This window comes from Schistocerca americana, chromosome 11 (genome assembly GCF_021461395.2).
Source record: "Schistocerca americana isolate TAMUIC-IGC-003095 chromosome 11, iqSchAmer2.1, whole genome shotgun sequence".
Lineage (NCBI taxonomy): Eukaryota > Metazoa > Arthropoda > Insecta > Orthoptera > Acrididae > Schistocerca > Schistocerca americana.
This window is the reverse complement of record NC_060129.1, coordinates 27,882,592-27,903,765: the sequence shown is the minus strand read 5'-3', so window position 1 is coordinate 27,903,765 and position 21,174 is coordinate 27,882,592. Positions and strand designations below refer to the sequence as shown.

General features: G+C 40.3%; 1 protein-coding gene across 10 annotated transcripts in view; it reads right to left on the bottom strand.

The window, feature by feature from the left end:
- LOC124553906 (zinc finger protein 724-like) overlaps positions 1 to 21,174 on the bottom strand; it is a 146,252-nt gene that overhangs the window by 13,311 nt on the left and 111,767 nt on the right. For 9 of the 10 annotated variants that reach the window (XM_047127920.1, XM_047127925.1, XM_047127923.1 and 6 more), the window contains one exon: positions 5,777 to 5,814. The exons of the other annotated variant lie outside the window; for it this stretch is intronic. In XM_047127920.1, coding sequence (XP_046983876.1) covers positions 5,777 to 5,814 — 38 coding nt within the window. The remainder of the gene's footprint in view (positions 1 to 5,776; positions 5,815 to 21,174) is intronic. 10 annotated transcript variants of the gene reach the window in all.

Genomic DNA, 21,174 nt, shown 5'->3' with positions numbered 1-21,174 from the left:
GTGAATACATTACAAGAAATAGGAAATATCTGTGACGATTCCATGAAATATGGTTCAGACAACATCAGTTGTGCTAGTATCAGTTCTGAAGAAGAGGACCTTCCAATCAATACTGCATACTGCAACAGCTCTCTGCGACAAAGAAGAGCCAGAGAAATATTGATTAAATGAAAGAAGGGAAAAAATGCATGAAGTTATGTAGTGTGCAAAGGCATTCCATTTCATAAAATCGGAGCATGAATTGTACAAATGGAAGAATGAATTAAATGAAGTAAGGAAGATGTGCCAAACGGAAACCCAAAACCATCTGAATGAAAAACTGTTCAAAAGATTTAGAAATGTTCATGAGAGGCTACGCACTGTTACCAATGGAGATCTACAAGACTGCGTCCTCCGAATTGCATCTGACATGAAAATTGCTAATTTCCAGGCTTTATCGACATGGCTACACAAGTTCAAGAAATTGTACAGAATAGGAAGTCGCAAAATTACCAAGTTTATGACACATAAACGTGTAGAGCAGCTGCCAGCAACGAAAAGTGCTATAGAGAAATTCATAGCTGATGTAAAGACGAAACTTGTTGTTACCCCCCCACAACTGCTGTTTATAATGCTGATCAGTCAGGTTTCGTGAAAGAACTGCATGCTCACTTTACTTAATCATTCCCAGGTTAAAAAAGAGATGGAGTTGGTTGCCCAATCAATGAATGCAATGACACATTCATATACGACAATGCCAGTGATAAGTATGAGTGGTTTACTGTTTCCACAGCCGTATATCTATCTTCAAAAACTGCTAGGCAAATTAGGACTGAACATAAAAAATTGAGTGTTTAGTTGCAAAAATCTTGTAATTGACACAAATCTAAATCTGGAAAAATGGGAAAGACTAATTTTCAACATCTCGTTTGAAATGTATTCCTACCAGCAGCAGAAACTGATTCATTGCTTTTGTTGGATTCATGGTGTCGACATAACGATGCCTCTGTTTTTGTGGAGGATGACAAAAAATCTGTAGATGTAATGTGGATTCTACCTGGAACTAACAGTGTGATTCAACCTCTCAACAAAGACAGTGGAAAGCATTTTTCAGGAAATTATCAGACAACATAATTTCCAATACCTCTCTCTCACTTTAGGTTTATGAGTGGAACAGTATTCTTAAGCTCCAGTCATTTGTGTATTACCAAGTTTCTTCGCCATCCTTTATGAATTGTATCAAGTATGTCTGGTATGCAGCGCAGTATGCAGAAAAACGGCTGTAAACATTTCTGACTAAATAAAACTAGTGGTTACTGCGAAGTGCATGACTGCATCAATTTTTCCTTTGTCTGGTGTGCCTGATGAAAGAAAAATGTTTGTTTTTGTCATTCAATAGACACTTTGCATTTTTGTGATGACTACAGGGAATAAATAAAGAACTGTTTCACTGTTAGCCAAATATACAATATTCAAACATTATTATAAGGAGTGGCCTACAGGAATTGTTATAAAATGTAGTACGGGAAGACACAATTCATTTCAACAAATTACAAGTCCTCATTGATAGAAGTCATCTGCGACATCAGACACTGCCATGATTTTATTTTCTCTGCTAGCCACTTTTATCAGAATTACATGTGCAAGAATTGAACTGTCAATATGAAGTTATTCAAAAAAAGTTTTGTATAGTTTAAGCCAGGTTTTCACTGGAGCAAACAAGCTAACAAGCATGCGAAAAAGAGAATTCTGTCTGGTGTACCCAGTAGGCCTCTTGCAGATCTTTCAACTGGACAGCAAGGCAACTACTTTGTGTCCCTAATCTCCCCCAGTTACCTAATTGGAAAACGGAGACTTGCTGTTTAATGTGGAATCCGAACCACATGTCTTTCATGGCTACTCCAACATATGTGAGAAGTGAAAGCTCAGTGAAAAATCATAGAGAAAAAGTTGTGGCCTGAATGGGATTTGATCCCCTGCTCTCTGGATTATGAAGAGTATGCCATGCCACTACAGGATTTTTGTTTTAGAAAAAAAAAAGAAAAAAAAATAATATGACCACTACACCTTACACGCATAGCAGAACTGCTAGCTGTGTCACCTCTTGAAGTGATGCTCGACATCGGTAATTAATGTTCTGTTTATAAATTTCCCCTCAATGGTAATGAGAAACCAGCAAAAAATGGCAACTGACTTACAAGGAAAATTTTGGACCAGTGCTAAGGAGAGATGGAGATGTAATTCTGTGTAAAGTGTAACATCTCCCTGTACGTCACACTTACATATAAATTGAGACACTTAAATTCTTCCTTCCCTGTGCCATTTTGCATACTCCACAAAGAACAGTGCACTTACCATGCAATATAATGCTCACTGAACAGCAAAGTTTCGCATTGTGGCTTTAACAAGATAGAGTGGTATCCCGTATGCCAAATATTACCTCTAAAAACTGCTAACACAGCATTCACAGGCAATGTTCGCTACCTCATGTTCTTTCCGTTCCCTCTAGTATAAACGATTCCACCCATATACAAGTGAATAGTAGTAAATTTCCTGCATATGCTCATTTGCACTTGTTTACTTCCATTCACTCCATTGTAAACCAGGCTTTAGGTGCTTAAAATTGGTGTCTGTGAACTCAGGATAATGCCGCTATGCAGCGCTGTGTGGGTGATGCGCTGATCCGCATGCTAGGCAGTACAAACTGCTGTTATAAGCTGTTCTTCACATAGCAAGAATGTGTAAAGTCAAAATTTTTTACAAAATAATTGAAGTGCCTTTTAGCAGCTAAAATTTTGGCAGTACGTTTCTTTCATTGTCTTCTTCCCGTGTAAAAAAATTTCTGGGTAGGTTTCAACATGTCTTATTGGACTATTCCCTGCAAGACTATAAGAATAGCCACACAGTTAGGGGAATTTGATATTGCTACAAAAGATGTAGTAACCATTGGGTCTTCACCTCTGAAATAAAATGTTACAGGTGTGCATTTAAGGACCATCTGAGGAATTAATGTTACGAGCGATAGTGCCACGAGTGTGGTCGAGTCAGGCAAAGCACAAAAATGTAGAAACAAGAAACGGGTAAAGGGTGGAGGGGTGGTAGGGGAGAGAAGAGGACAGCACTGCCAGAGAAAAGCGTTCTCAGTATGCAGTAGGACATAATACTGCACAGATGTAAGCAAAAATGGAATGCTGCTCGTCAGGCTTAGTTAAGGGACACTTTGCATACAGTTTTAGCAAACACAACTGTGCACCTGTCAATCATTAGTCTGGACCCCTTGCACACAAAGATATTGTATCTGCATGTAAAGGTTACATGGGTAGGTGACAATGACAGTCATTTGGGGGACAACACTTCAGCACTGGAGCTAATGGTTTTCTTAACCATTTGGAATTGTTGCCACTTGTTGGTGAAAGGTGATTTGCAATTATTGAACTGGGATTCCTTGGTGAGCATTATGCTAAAAGCATTCTTTTGCAGTATACTTTTGAACTATGTGGAACTTTGTTCCATTGGGAGGAACAACTGCACGCAAGACAATGTTGGAAGGTGCACTGATCATGAAGGATTTTTCAACTGAAGCGCAAACATGTACAGTAAGGATAGGTTCCCATGATGGAAGAATTCATTGATCACCAACTTGCAGATGGAACAACAGAACATTGTGATACTCCATGGGGTGCATGTGTGGTCACTGTTCTGAAAAACATCACTGTATGGTACTAAGAAAACACAGATTCTGTTGCAATTATCGATACCCGAGTGCAAAAACTGTTACTGACACATATATACATCCTCAATATTATGGACATATTGCATAAGTTATTTTTCAATGAGATGGGCCTATGAAGTGGATATTACCAGCTAGTCATAGTCACAGGCAAAATCAGCCTTCATAACATAGGACCACTATCTCTATCATAGAACATGATGCTGACTCAATAACATACAAGCTATGTTCCACAAATTTTTAGACAGAGTACTTCATGGATTGAAGCTTAAGAAATGTAGGGTATACACTGTCCAGTCACATTAATGTGACCCCCTATCAAAAGCATGACTATCAACCTTCTGCAGTGCGGACAACTGTGAGATGTGAAGGAAGAGAGTCAATGAGGTTCTAGAAGCTACCATCACAGATGTCATGGCCAGCTGTGCTAGTTTTATCAGCTGAGGATCCTTGACATGACAAACCCGATCGAGGTGCTTTCACAGATTCTCAACTGTGTTTAAATCTGGGGAGTTTGGTTGACAGAGGAATATGGTAAATTCAACCTAGTGCCATCGAAACACACACATACACTGTGAGCTGTATGACATGTTGCATTGTTCTGCTGGTAGACACCATCGTGCAAAGGGAAAACAAACTGCATGTAGGATTGGACATGGTCCCACAGATAGATGCTTGCTTGTAATGACCCACTGAGTCTTTCACAGTGACAAAATTGCCCAGTGAATGTCAGGAAAACATTCCCCAGACCGTAATCGCCCTTCTTCTGATCTGGACCCTTCCAATGATTGTTGCAGGGTTTTTGCATTCAGTCATTTCATGCTGTACACATCTAACAGTCATCTGTCCAATGGAGCATTAAACATGATTCATCTGAAAAGACCATCTGTCGCCACTAGGTACACTTCCATTTGTGATACTGTGTGCAAATTTCAGCTGTCATCACCAGAGAATGGCAGTCAGCATATAACGTATTCATGACATATAACTGCTGCTACCACCAGAAGTGTATAGGGAGTTTATTCCCCCCCACACAAAACTTCACGACACACAGAACACGAAGGATCATCAATTACTTATGAGGCAATGTAGGATGAGCAAATCCAGTATCAAATAACATCCCAGCCGCAATTTGGTACGTTATTCGATGGTCCATCTACAGTAGATGGTTGCCTAATGGGTGATGGAGACATTTCACTTTCTTGTTTCAGACTATTTATGTCAACTGTCCTGCTCTATCTCCTGCCACTCCCACACAATTTATGCTTCTCTGGAACAATTATTTTATTCTCAACCAAATCTGATTTACTGTTATATAATTTTATCATAAATAAAGAGCATCATCTTTTCCCCTTCATTCTCAGTGGAACAGAAAACAAACACACACACACACACACACACACACACACACACACACACACAGAGTTACTAATGATATGTTTAAGTGTGTGAATATTTTGGAAAATTCTCAGTTAATTTGCTACAGACATGATGATAGACTGCCTCCATATCCAAATTATTAGCACTGCTGACTTTGGTGCAGAAGGATCTTGGTTCAATTCTGGTACCACTTCAGATTTTTTTTTCTGAGGCAAGGAGATTTGGTACAAGTTCCGCTCAGCTCTAGTGGGGCCAAATGAGGAGTTGCTTGAATAAATAAGCACCGGCATCATCAGGTTCCCTCCATTGAGAATAACAGCTGGAAGGATTGGCGACATGCTGATCGCATGTCTCATAATCATAGATCACTCCTCATACTGCCTTGTAGGCAGATGTCAGCCAATCAGAACAGGCCTAAGCTGTAATCCATGAGTAGTGTTTATGTTTACCAATACATGATGACATCTGTATGCGTTATGTCATGAAATAATAGAAATGATCTTTGATGAGGGATATAAGAAGATAAGGTACATATGAAACACCACGTAAATCTCAAGTGGGTTTCTGACACTGAAAATTTCGTTAAATGTGTTTAAAACAATTGTGTATCTCTCTTCACATAGGATGTAAATTGGGTGTGGCAATACTTATCAAAAATAACCACACACTAAATAATGAATACCTTACCGTGTACTGCCTGGTGCACACCCTTCTGGAGCTACCTCCTGAAATATTTCATAGTTGTATTATGCAACGAATTAAAAAAAATATAAGTAAGCAAAGAAGTAATATCAACAACATTCTACTAACTACACTGAGACATTTGTTAACACTGGAATGTTTCCTGTTGTAAAATGTGGAAAAAGTAGCACAATTTGTAGCGAACAGTCTGCAACAGGTATACAGAACATATATAAAATTTATTCCAGTACAGATACACAAAAAAAGCAGCACATGACAAATGTCTCAGAGACTAAGCAAAGAGAAGTGTTTTCTCATTGTGAATGAGAAATTATGCTTTCAGATCTGCTTGGAGATGAATTTCATCAGTGAGTCAGCAATAATTTCTGGTGGTTGATATCTCGTGTGATTACCTTTTCGCAGCTGGGGTTCACAGATATGTCGCCATTTTTGACTGTAATTTATTTATTTTTGCAACCCACTATAGCAATTTTCGCTGTAGACTATTATCACATGGAAATAATTATGCTTAGTGCATGACACAACCTAAAATCATCTGACATATATGCACGTCTTCATCACATCTTTGTGATGTATCTTTAATTTTGATGTTGCCTATATGCATCACATCAAATCACCACCTATGTACAATATATACGATTTTTCATGTATACAATGTACAGAAGTAGTAATTTCATGCAATTCATGTAAAAGATGTTAACACTGGTAAAGCTGAAGACCCAACAAATGGATGTGATGACACCCTGCATATACGACAGATGATTTCTAGGATCTGACATGTGCTTACGTACAATTATTTCCATGTGATAATAGTTACAGACCAAAATTGAAATAGTATGTTGCACAATTCCACAATTAACAGTCAAAGACAAACATGATGTGATTTATTAGATTCAAATGCATTGAAACTTACAGATGGCAATTTAGGACGAGGTGCCACCACATGATTAACTCACTGAATTAGTACCCCATTTGTATGAAATAATGGAATCAAGGAAGGCTATCACAGCTTCCAGGGTAAATCTACAATACAGCTTGCTCTAGTCTGAAATATCCTGTCACATTAAAACTGTTGCCAGATGGCAAAATAAAAGGTTCAAGATCTCAGTCCCAGTTCAGAAAAAACTTTTGCCCAAAAGTGTCAACTTCATGACTGCACAATGTCACACAAATGGAAGCTATTCTTCAAAATTTGATCCACACTTCACAATCACTACCCAATATTATTGACTGTAGCTTTGTGCAGCTTAATAAATGGTCCACTCTGGAAGACATTCTCCTTCTCTGTAAATCTGACATTATTATAGTTACTGAATAATGATGTGTACCACCATGAAACAAATGAAGAAAAACACACATTCTATAATCCTGTATGTAATACTTAGATATGCACCACTGCAACAGGCTGCTGATGTACTACACTTTGGATATTCCACCAACAGCATCTGCATGGGTTGGCCACCAGATGCTGCCTGCAGTGAGCTACACAACTTTGGCACACGGCAAGCATCTACCATGCTGTCTACTCCAGACCTAATGATAAGCACAGTGCAGCAGGAACTTGCTCTCATATTGTGCTCATATTTAATGTCAGTAACTGCTTGCATCAGTACCTGAAATGTTCCTATGTCATAAACTTTTATTTGCTTGTATGTGGAAGAAGAATAAACTTTGCTTCATAGTGGCCACACTGTTGTTTGCATCTTGCAGTATGATACAACTGGTGATGAGTGTGATGTTCATTTCTCCCCACGAGCAGCAGCAGGCTCATATGGCTGTTATCATGAACCTGTCAGCCACAGTGACTATGAAGGCTTCCAAGCCATCAGCATACCCACTGCATTTTCCCCCTTATGACAATGAGGCCAAGGACTGGGAGGTTTACATGAAGTGGCTTTGGCAACACATTCTTGCTTTTGGTTCCACTAATACAAACATGTGGAAGGCTTGCTTTCTATCTTTCTAAGATTTATCCTCAGGCCTAACAGCTGTCGTGCCAGTTCGCCCCACTCCAGGAATCTGTGTTACTTTCATTTCATAAAATGTGAAATTGTTGTCAAATTATCTCCATAATGAAAATGTCAATAAAGTTCTATTGTCACAAACAGCCACATCAGTCCTACCAGGATTGCACAGCAGAACTCCACAGCCTCAATCGCAAATGTCAGTGTGTTACCAATGCTCATTATGAATCCTATGCTGATTCCATGGTCTGCAAAGCCATCATTCAGTTGGCTCCTGATAAGGAAGCAAATCAGCAAGCACTACAGTACAAGAATCCATCTTTAACTGAAGTGTTAAATACTGGTCAATTTTCTGAGGCACCTTGTGCTGCTGATGATCAGATTGCGGCTTGTGTTTTTGATAGTGGATGAGGCTGGCACCACAAATTTGTTTGGCCAGTGTGCTTCCAATGCTTCTTGTTTTTCTATTTTATAAATGGTGCACTTCACTGCCCACCTGGTTCCTTACCAATAGTTAGACTTTCTGTGTTCTGAGTTCTCATCTCTTTTCTTGAATGGTGTAGGTTGCGCCAGCAATTTTGCAGCTTATGTTACCCTGAAGCCTTCCCAGTGGCTTTGTGCAATCAAGTGAAATCAGAAATGGACAGGCTGATATCACTGAGGTCATACAGCCTATTACATCAAGTTAGTGGTCTACACCCAACATGACTTTAAAAAACTGTATGGTCAGCTTTGTCTCTGCAGTGACTTTAAAGTTTCACTTGACACTCAATCTCTCATTAACACCAACCCTTAGCCCTGTCTGAAGAAGTTAGTGGCTTTTCTCTCTTTTATAAACAGCTCTTTGTGATTAACACATCCTTTGGGTTGTACCAATATCAGCAACACCTATCCAGCATGGCTAGCACCCTAACAATCTTTCAGTGTTTTTTTTTTCTTTTGAACAGCTGACATCTGTTTGTCTGTTCTGGGGTGCATCAACTTTCTCAATGACATCATCAGGATGGGTGTATCCATGGGGGTGGATTTACATAACTTACACACCTTGGTCTTATATACCACAGAATTGAAATGCAACTTGGCCAAGTCACTTTTTCTTCAGCCATCCATTGTATGTGGGGTTTGAGACTTCTTGGGACGGTGTTAAGCCTTTATGCCATTATGTCAGTACAGTCGCAGCTCTGCCTCCTCCCACAAATGTCAAAAAAGTCAAAGCATTTTTAGGTAAAATCGCTGCCTTTCACAAATTTATTATGGTTGTGGCTGAGTTGGCCCAACTTCTCCATGAGATGTTCCACATGAATGTTCTTTTCCAGTGGATACCAGCCTGCACAAAAATGTTCACACTTTTCATATCTAAATAACTTTCCGCTCTTTGTTTGGCAATTTTCCATCCTGTCCACCAACTGGTTTATGGGCATAAATACCTCTCAGGGCGTTCTTGGGGTCATTCTCACTCATTGATATGGGGATGGTTCCAAAGGTCCAATAGCTTAAGCATCAAAAATGCTCAACTTTGCTCCACAGCACTACTCACAAGTTGAAAACGAAGGGCTTGCTATCATCTACACCCTCAAAAATTTTCATGTGTTCTTGTATAGGTCTAAGTTTCACCTCAGTACTGACCACAAGCCCTTGGTTTTGGTGTTTAATCCACCTGCTTCATTGCCTGACAAAGAAGCACATCAACTCCAATATTAGGCCTTGTTTCGATCTCACAACAGCTATGAAACACAGTTCTGGCCTACTGTGCATCATGTAAATGCCGACTCACTGTCCCAGCTTCTGATGGGACCAGATCCTACTTTTGATCAGGAGAAACTCCTATGTTTTCACTTAGATGTTGAGATGAAAGTACAGTGGATGGGTTTTGTATTAATTGCTCCTGGACTGCAGCTGAAGTTGCTGCCAATCTGGTCTTGTGTCAAGCTGTTCACCTCATTCAGCACGGTTGAATGGATAGGCCTTCAGGCAGTGCTACTGATTCTTTGCATAACTATTTTGCCTCTGTCACCATCTTCAGTATTTAATAGTGCTGTTTGCCTAGTTATGGATGGGCTGTCATCTAGGGCTGTGAGCCCGGATGTCCTATGGCAGGGTGTGCTTCTGCTCCTACATCAGTAACACTGGTGGGACTCGCATACAAGTTATTGACCCCTCAACATATATTTTGGCCTAACATCAATGGTGACACTGTATATCTTTTCACAGCATGCTCTCAGTGTGCTACCCAACAGGCAGTGCCACAGTCGATGCTGTCTCCACAGCCCACACCACAGCATCTGTTCATGTTGATTTTGATCGGTACTCCACAAATTCTTACTGGTTGTTGATTTTTAATGCTTTCTCTATGTTTCCATACGTTATCCACTGTCATTTATGTAAGCCATGTCTATAATTCAGGCCCTCTTCACAATTTGTTCTACTGAAGGATTGGCTTATATGCTTGCGATGGAAAATGGACCACAGTTTGTGTCTCACGCCTTCCATTATTTCTATGCTCATCAAGGCATTCATCATGACTGCCTTCCATTTCATCTCCAATGTAACAGTTATGCAAAACACCTCGTCTGCACATTCAAGGTTCAGATGAAGAACTGTGCTACATACTCATCCATAGATGACACCTTGGCACACTTCTTGAGTTCCTACAGGTTTATGCTGGTAGGAGATAGGAGTCTGGCCAAAATGCTCCAAGGTCACCAACTCTCGTTCATCTGCTGCCACTCCACCAACAACCATCGACACACCCCTCGTTGTGGCTTGCTCCAGGCTTTGTGGTCTGGGCTTGTGGGTTTGGACACTGACCAATGTAGATTCTGGCCACACTCCACAACTACTGAGGCTGCTGCCTCTCACTGTATGGTGCACACCAGTGATGGGCTGGTGGCACGCCATGACCATTTGTGTAACACTACAGCAAGCACTGCATGCCTGTGGCTGCCTTCACCTACTCCTTGCCTTCACTTTTTTAAGCTGTTGAGCATGGAAAATATTGTATTAACATCTGTAGCACAATTAGTCAAGCTTAATATCAGTATTGACAGTCTCATTCTGATAAATGTAATGTAGGACATTCCTCTCACTATCCCATGAAATGTGATTATTTTAAAACAAACCATCATCAGTCTAAAAAAAATATTCCTATAAACCTTCAAAGAATGAAAAACAATGATGTTTTTACATAGAAATGTCTGCTACTTGCTGTCATAAGAATTGACAGGATATCAAAAGTAGACCCAAATTTTTTTTCAGATCAGTGTCAACGTGTTTGAAAATCTTTCTGAACTTCCAAATGCTTTGGTTTTTCCAGTGAAGCAGATGAGAACCAAAGGATTAACGCACTTCCTTTTGCGTACAGCCACAAAGGATATTCCTGGATGGATTAATACATAAAATAAAAGAAATTCACCTATAGCTGAGTGATAAGTAGTGCATAGAAACACAAAAGAAACCAGCATACACATTACCTTCTGAGCTCTTGCTCTTTTTCTAGCAGAAGTACACATATTCACTCTCACAAGCACACAAACACTGAAATGTACACTTCCACAGACACACTGAGACTGACTGTTGATTATCAATTATTAAGAGTAGTGGGATGCAGGAGGTGAGGAGGGGGCAGGTAAGAATGGATGAGGCAAGGGTGGGGCAGGGAAGGATGCACAAGACAAGGAGGGGGTAGCCGGAAAGATGATGATGAAGACGATATGGTGTTATGGGCACTCAAAAGTGTAGTCTTTAGCACCCGAACGGAAACAATAATGGACGAGTGTCACTAAAATGCAGCAAGTGCAAAAATAAGACTAAAATTAAAGGTGACAGTCTACATAGGCAGTGTGCACGTCAACAGTAACAAATTGGAAAGCAGCATGTAAAGAGGAGAACTGCAAGAGAATGTAGGGGAAGGGGTTAAAATGAAACACATGGCACACGTTTGGAACTGGCCTGTTACAAGAACAAAAAGGAGTGGTCAGCCACTTGGCAACACACTAAAAATTCCAACCTAAAATTTTAGGCGGAAGCCCAGAAACATCACAGTACCTTAGAACTTTCTTGACACTCGCCTCGTCATCGGCTAAAATCGAGGGCAGATCCCCACTAATATTAACTTCCGCCCTGACAGAATGATATAAATCACACTCAACTAAAATGTGGCATACTGTGATTCATACGCCACAGGCATCACACAGCGGGGGTTCCTCTCGCCGTAGTAAGAAGGCATGCGTAAGAGGACAGTGCCCTATGCGAAGACGTGTAAGGGTCACTTCGTCCCGCCTAGGTGACCGGCAGGAGAAACACGACGGCTGGATGGTGGGTTTCACCAACCGCAGCTTATTTTCCCTCACCACTAGCCATTGCTCCTCCCACAATTGCATAGACTTCCGCCGCAGCACAGAAAAGACACCTTGCAAAGGAATAGAACATTGTGTCACCTCTGGTGGGAAGGCGAATCCTGATGACACATTCGGGGAACACTACTGAGCAGCCAAAAAATCCCCCTGTTGGGATCCATCAGTGTAGACTACTGTAAAATCATGATGCCTATCTAAAATATTAAAAAACAAATATTTGAAAGTAAAATCTGATGTACTGTCTTTCTTAAAATTTGCTAAATCCAAAATCAGGCTGGGTCTCTGGAGGAGCCAAGGTGGATATCTGCTCCAACCTCGATGTGAAACATTAAAACCGGCCACACCCATTTCTAAAATGCAATCCTTTGCACGAATCCCATAGGGCCTTGTTGTTCATTGCCGGTTGCGAAAAAGTCTTTCCAGTGGAGGCCGAGCAACAATGTGGTATGCAGGTGTGTATGGTGTGGATAATGTTTTATAGGCCTGGCGCACCATTAGTAGATGCCGCCGGAGGTGAAGTGGCGGTTTACCTGCCTCTGCACAGAGGCTCGGTATGGGGCTCGTTCTGAATGCCCCAGAGGCCAACCGAATCCCCTCATAGTGCACCAAATCCAACAGCTTTAAATAAGTGGGTCTTGCAGACCCATACACCGTGCATCCATAATCAAGCCGGGACCGCACGAAGGCTCTGTAAAACCAGATCAGACAAGTCCTGTCTGCTCCCCATGTGTGGTGACTAAGACATTTTAAAATAGACAGCGCCTTAAGAGACCATTTTTTCAGTTCCTTAATGTGTGGCAGCCACGTAAGCTTAGAATCAAAAGGGAGGCCCAGAAACTTCACCATGTCTTTAAAATTCAGAACGGTATCCCTCATCCTCAACTCAGGCAAGTCAAAAATGGAACAAGAATGGTTAAAAAGAACACACACTGACTTATCAGTTGAAAACCTAAAACCACTCTTCTGTGCCCATTCATCCAAATGTTGCAGAGTGAGTTGCAACTGATGGGTCGTCGTTGCAAGGCTTGAAGAAGAGCAAAATACAGAGAAATCGTCCACAAACAAGGAACACTGCACAGGACTTTTCACGACAGATGTAATACTATTAATAGCAATGGCAAAGACCGTCACACTTAAAACACTACCTTGAGGGACACTGTTCTCCTGTTCAAAGTGACCAGACAGTACGTCTCTGACTCGGTACTGAAAATAATGTGGCAACAGGAAGGACCGAATAAAATTGGGAAGACATCCACAGAAACCCCATTCGTGGAGCTGCCTGATGATAAGATGCCTCCAAGTAGTGTCGTATGCCTTTTCAATGTCAAAAAATATTCCCAAAATGTGATGCTGGCGCAGGAAAGCCTGTTGTATAGCCGCCACCAGGAGGGCCAGGTTATCAAAGGTGGAGCAATACCTCCTGAACCCACACTGAAAGCAACTAACGAGTTGTCTGAATTCTAACATCCAAACAAGGCGGCGGTTGACCATACTCTCCAAGGTCTATCCCACGCAGCTAGTGACGGCAACACTACGGTAACTACCCGAGCACATGCGGTCTTTCCCAGGTTTTAAAAGAGGAATTAAAATTGCTTCACGCCATGAGTCGGGGAAGTGACCGGACATCCAAACAAGATTAAAAAGTCGAAGGAGGATTTCTTTATTTCTCCCTGTGAGGTGCTGCAGCATGCTATAGTGGATTCTATCCTGACCAGGGGATGTATCACGAGCCCCACACAATGCAGAATCCAGTTCCCACATGGAAAATGGGCAATTGTACTCTTCTGTGTTGGGTGAGCAGAAGTCAAAACTGCTCCTCTCAGCAGCCCCTCTGTGGGGCTGGAAAGCCGGATTCTGACTGGCGGTTGCAGTAATAGCTGCAAAAAGATCCGCCATAGACTGGGCAATATCTTTTGGGGTCGTTCGGAGAGTACCATTCCACATTATAGCAGCCATAGGGCACTTCCCACCTCTCCCAGAAATCCTCCTGATGGTCTTCCATACAACGGAACTTCGTGTAGAACGATTAATGGTGTTCAGGAACTGCTGCCACGACCTCTTCTTGCTCTCTCTTATAATCTGATGACACTTTGCCCTCGCCACCCGAAAGGCTGCAAGGTTCTCTACAGTTGGCCAGCATTTGAGCCTACGCAGAGCTGCCCGCCTAGCCCTGATTGCAGAACAGCATTTGTCGCTCCACTAAGGGACAGGCTGCCACTTCGGTTGTCCCGTGGACTGTGGGATGGACGCTTACACTGGCATGGTGGATCACTTCAGTAATATGATCCACCCATTCCTGGACGCTGACACGATGTTCAAACTGGGCTAGCTGACTATACAGTGCCCAGTTGGTTCTACCGAGCACCCATCAAGGCGGTTTCCTTTCTGGTTCCACTGCATGTGGCAGGTGAATCCAGATGGGGAAGCGATCACTGCCATGTAAGTCATCAACCACTTCCCATTCAGCAGTGTGGGCGATAGCTGAAGAGCAAAGCAATAGATCAATGGCAGAGAACGACCCAGTTGCAATGCGAAAATGGGTGCTTTGACCTGTATTTAGCAAATAGGCACTGGAAGACAGATGAAGCCTCTCGATTGCTTTACCCCTGGGGCAAGTACTCACAGAGCCCCAAAGCATATTGTGTACATTAAAATCACCACAGAGGATGAAGGGGTGGGGGAGCTGTGTAAGAAGACCACTGAGAGCCTCTTCGTCGAGCACATCATGTGGGGGCAGGTAAAGCGAACATATTGTTACCATATGACGCACATGTACTAATATTGCAACTGCCTGTAATACGTTGTGAGGGAGAGAGGCGAGGAGTGGTAGTTAGCGTTGACGAAGATACCTACTCCTCCTTGAGCTCTCTGTACACTCAGGTCATCCTTTTTGTGGAGGACATAACCATGTAGCTCAGGGGTATATGTTTCACTGAAATTTGTCTCTTGCAGACATACACACATAGGTCTATCCTGAATCAGTAGACGTAGTTCCTTCACATGTGTCCTGAACTCTTGCAGGTTCCATTGTAATATGGGAACCATCACGATGGTTGTATTTTCTGCCTCTCTTTCCGCCAGGGTGGGGAGACTGCAGCAGGTGGAGGCTCAGTCTTGGGGCGAGATGATTGCCCCCATATTCTCAGACTCCATCAGCTCTTGGGAAGAGTCTGATGAAGAGTCTGGTGGGACCACATTAACATGATCCGAGGGTTTACCAGCCGATTTAATCTGTTGGTGCTGCTTGATGTGTGCTTTCCTTTGTTTAGGGGGCTTTGCTGGAACTGTAGCTGATGTGTTTATGACCATGCTGGGCTTTGGAACAGCCTCAGCTATCAGAGATGACTGGGGCTCTTCAATGTTAGCTACTGTACCTTTCTCTGCTGTTCAAGGAGTAGCTACAGGCTCTGATACACTTGCTGCCTTGCAAGTGCACTGACATGTGCAGGTGTTCGTGCCAACACTAACAACCTCCGTTTGTGTAGATGCATCGACTTTTGGAGGCGGCTTCTGAACAAGGGAGGCAAAAGACGTAACGAATGTGGGGGGGCTGCATGGCCTTAAAGATCGTTTTGGCTTCAATGTAGGGGATACGCTTAGTTGTTTTTATTTCTTGTATTTTACGTTCCTCTAGAACTAAAGGCAGGAAGATTAGTGTTTAATGTCCCATGTCATCAAGGTCATTAGAGATGGAGCACAAAGTTAGATTGTTTCAAGGGCGGGGAACAAAAGGAACGATCCTGGCATTTGCCTAGAGTGATTTAGGAGAATTATGGGAAACCTAAATCTGGATGGCCAGGCATGGATTTGAATCATCAATCTCCTGGTAAGAATTAAAATAGAAGTGTTTGTAATGTAATATTGTCCTTCAGAATAAGAACAGTACTAGTGCATAGTTTTGTCCTGACTGTGACTGGCGGTAACTCCAGCACAATACTATGTATTTGTTAGTATCATGTATTGGCACTGTATCTAAACAAAGTAGCTGAAGGCAGCCATGTAAATGGTTGTATGTCACCATATTTTTCAATGATAAACTTCACTGTACTATAAAACTGTATTGTTCTATATAACAGCAAGAGGTTGAAATTAAGATAAATGGGACACAAAATAACTAACAAGTGTAACTAAAACAATTAAATTAACTATTGTGAACACAACACACTTGAAATCAACATAAAGTGCTTTCCTCAATAATCTTTTAAGATCTTTCTATTCACAATTTTCTGCTGCTGAACCTTTAGTTCAATGTCATTTCAAAACGATCAGCAAAGTAATACCATTAACTGTAGTGTCAGCACATATTTACATATTATAATAATAATAATAATACTAACCAACACAGGGAATAAAGAGCATATTTCAGGCAAATGAATGATTACTGTGTCAGGTTTTAATATTTTCAACTTTCCTTCATTTCAAATGTTCTTTTTCTGCAATACAAAGGACTGGGTGCTTATTTATCATCTCTCTTTCCACGACATTTGTAATTTACATATTACATCTCCCCACAACTATTTTCTTGTATGTATGCTAAAGAAGAGCATTGGTAAATATTCTTGGTTATTTTTACAACAAGCACAGTTTGTTAACCTCCACATGCTTGCTATTTTATAGGTACATGATGCACAAATGATAGTACTAATATATTCTACTACAGTAAGAAGTCACAAGATGATAAAAAATCAAAGATCCACTGATCTGGGAACAGGTAGAGGACTTGGGGAAGGATGGTGCAAAGAATGAATGCTACACTCTTTATGAACCAAAAGAAAGTTTTGTTGAGCAACAGTTTTCACTATTTCAAAATGTTTTGTTTGTTAATTAAACAATCCACAACCTAGGGCAGAAGAATATCAGTATGAAATAGACAGATTGCTACTCACCACATATGGGAGGTGTTGAGTGGCAGAAAGGCATAAAGAAAAAGTCTGCTACAACTTATCAGCTGTCAATCGTTCTGAAGTTGTACACAAAAACCTAACATTCAAACAATCATAACTCATGCACACATAGCCACAATTGTTTGTGTGTGCTTTTTTATAATTCAGGATCAACTGCCACTTTTACCACAATGGTGACCTCTTGCGTAAATTACTATGTAACACCAATTGACCTTCTGACAAGTTTACTAGCTGCTAAATGGCAGCATCATCTACAAAGAGTGCTCCTCAGATTGTTTCCTAAATTGTTGATACAGATAAAGAACAGCAGAAGGCCTATAACACTTCCCTGTAATGAACACTGAACCCACAGTTGTAGCAGGACCTTAGCAACCAAAGATGACAGAGGTCTGTGTGTGAGTGTGAGTGTGAGTGTGTGTGTGTGTGTGTGTGTGTGTGTGTGTGTGTGTGTGTGTGTGTGTGTGGTTTTTTTAAATATCTGACAAAGCATTTACTTTGTTGGCATTCTTTTCCCTATGGGCTTGTCTGTCACTTAAGGCTCATCTACATGGTTAGTAGCAATCTATCAATTTCCTATTGCAGTTAGTTACTTACATGTTCCACAGAGCATATTCATTATCAACATTATCATATGGTATGTGTCAAGTGAATAAAAGATAAGACACTATATTCCTATTAATACTCCTAGGATCATATTACAGAAAAGCAAAGAATTCCAGGAAACCACAAAACTGGCATTCATTGATTCTGAAAAAGCCTTTGATTCTGTGAAACAAGAAGATTGTAAACATCATCGAAGGTGTGTATGATGACTGCAAATGTTGTGTTCTCCACAAGGCAAATGTCAGAGGTCCAAAGCAGTAACAACCAGAGTCACCAGAACATTATTTTGTCACCAATACACTTCCTATTTCCTGTTGACTCAGTTACGAGAAGAGCCACATGGGGCAGAAGATCGGGAATCGTAAGATGGTTCCATGAATGTCTGGAGGATTTGGATTTTGCAGATGACAGTTTTATTAACTGAAAGGCAGATCTGTAAGCTAAATTAAACTCACTGAAAAAAGAAGCAGAGATTTCTGGGCTCAAGATAAACATAGGTAAAATAAAGGAAAAGAGTGCTGCTGCTTATAGGGGTATAGCAAATGGAGATAAACTTTCTACCATGTTTGTTATTCTTTGTTCACATACTAAGTTGACAGTGAGTGGGATATTTCTGACAATCCAAAACTGGATGATATTTTCAAAGTTAAAAGCTAGTTCATTTATGCGAAACCAATCAGAATATTTCATAAAACATCATTTGCCATTATCCATGTTGATGTTTTTTTGCACATCCACACAACAATGCTTGCATGACCTGCACAACAATGCTTGAATGATCTGCAAATAGGACTCATTCTCTCTGGTACATCTAAATTACAACAAGAACAATACTGGGTCAGTGATCAAACTTTGTGGGACTCCCATTGTAATTTATCCCAATGAAGATGGTATGGTGTCTCTCAATCTCGTATTCTATATCTTAAATAAGAAATAGACCAGATACGTGCTGAAATATGTATTGCTTAAAACTTCAACTTCTCTCTAGAGTAATACAAATAAAATAATCAAATGCCTTTGATAAGTCACACAATATAGCAAAAGCTGACATTTTACCATTTAAACATTTTATTGTGCGCCCAGTAAATGAATCAGTAGAGTGGACCTTTTGAAATCTACATGATGCATTGCTACATTACTACACAGGTGGGTGACAACTGTGGAGTATACTGCCTTCTCAAAAATTTTAGAAATAAGGCTGAGCAAGAGTTATTTACATGTGAAGTGTCACCCTCTTATATAGAGAAGCCTAAGAATGCCAAATTTAATGTGTTTGGGAAAACATCTAAAATTAATTATGGACTACATAAGTGAGTGAGAACATCACATGTTACAGTTCTACAACTTTTTCGTCTCTTACTGGTAATATTATCCACCCTGTAACAAACTTTTACTTTTAGAGTCATAATGATCTTCCTTATTCAGATTTTATAAACTCACCCCAATATTCTGACAAAACAAGACGATTTTATCTTATCTCTATTCTTATAGGTTGAGCTGTGTATCTCTGGCAAATTTAAATTCCTTTACGAATGGCTCTCTGAGTTCTGAATCTGACCCAAAGCCGACACCTAACCTGAGTGTAATAATAGATTTGCTAACTTGTCCTTGCCCTTTCTCTTCATATTTAGGCCATGAGAAGTATATCCCTAACTTCCCACAGCAATTACTGGAATAAAACAAACATAGATCTGAAGGAACTCCTTCAACTCCCTGTTTACTACTCCTATACTCCTATCTCCAATCTCCAAGAAATCCACACTTCGGTGTTCATTAGTGGCCCCCATTTCGTCCAGGTCATAAATAAACCTGGAATTATTTTTTAAATATCTGGTGTGTTTCCAGTCCCCCCCCCCCCCCCCCCCCAATCTATCACCAACTGATCTTCACTGAAGCCCTTACTCATTTGTTCTAAGCTTTCTCTTACCAAAACTAACATTTGGTTTCACAAAAATTGTAGCCCCATACCCTCAACCTAATTTTTCCTTAGCTGTTGGCTTACACCCCTCCAATTACTGCTACCTTATTTTTAAGTTACTTAGCAGTTTTTTTACTGCACCCAACATTCATCTACATCTTTATGAGGCTCTTCTTTCTCTAACTCTGATAGCAAATGAAATCTATCACTGAAATGAATTTTGAATTTACTAAATTTCCTCATGTCAACAATTTGCTTGCCACTTTGTCACAGCACCTTTTCTTTTTTTCCCTTAAACAGTCATTATACAAATTTTGTGTTTCTAACTCTTCCTGAATGGGACAAATATTTGTCACCTATTCCTCAATTTTCTGGTCTTTCTGGCGTAATTTATCCTTACATAGAAGTGTCCCACTGAGTGTAACATTCTCTTTCCCACTGCCTCTGCCACAGTGAAATTGCAGCCTTGAATTTTCACAAAATATTCCAGGTTTCACTAATCTGCAGGGACATGCACATTTGCCACATATGGTTGATCAATTTTTTAATATGTTAACACTCACTAAAATGGGGGAAAAAGCAATAAATGTACTGAAACAGACATTTATGTTAGTGAAGAAATATCTAGAACTCTACTCGGGATCTAGATTCACCCACTGTGTACCCTTTCTAAGTTCAATTGTTTGTGGTAACACAGTTAGCTATTAGCCACCACTGCTGGCTAAGACCACCCACCTGACCACACAAGGTGTCACAGAACATATTGTGTGTCCTCAGTGGTTTATAACTCACTGTCACCAACAGCAAAAATAGTACAAAACGTACTGTGACAAACTTTCATAAAGTTAGCTCTTTTAAGCTGTAGTGATATACAAAATAATCATATTTCTATAATCAAGATTTTCACCTTAACAAAATATTACAACAAAAATGTTTTTTCCTTGTTATTGAAACTTGTCGCAAGTTGAAATAGTATTTCAGTAAAGAGTCAACCAGGCATTGGACAATGCAGAACTGCTTGCAATGGTTATGGAATGATTCTGTTCTGGCATGAAAATCATTGCCGTCTTGCCACAATTTCTATGCTTTCAATTTGAGTCTTCTCTGTTACGCAGTAAGTGATACGACATCTTTTAAATATCCACATTTTACTAAAGCCATTGCAGACAAAGTCAAATGCATTATCAATTAGAAATGATACAAAGATAGAGAAAACCGTTACACATTATCTTGACTGCATTGAGGAACTGGTTTCTGGAGAAGGGCTTGAAGTGTGTTTCAATAGAAATTGTGGCAGACTTCAGTTCAAATATCCTGAGGCAGATGATATGAGTCTTACTCACAAAGATCAAATATAAGGAAAACTTAGTGCCCCTATTTCTACACAGAAAAGGCGACTTTTAAATATGCTGTAAATTTCCAGTGCTGTGATATTAATTAGAAACTTACACAGATGTAAATGATATATACTATACTTTTCATGGCTATTGTATTAGTTAGTTCATATACTACTGTGGTAATTTTGTGTGTAGGTAGACGTAACTTCGTGTGTTAATTAAAGTAAATTATTACATATTTTCTATCTATTCAGTTCATGAACATAAATCTGTATAATGTGTGGAGTTTAATACAAACAAAA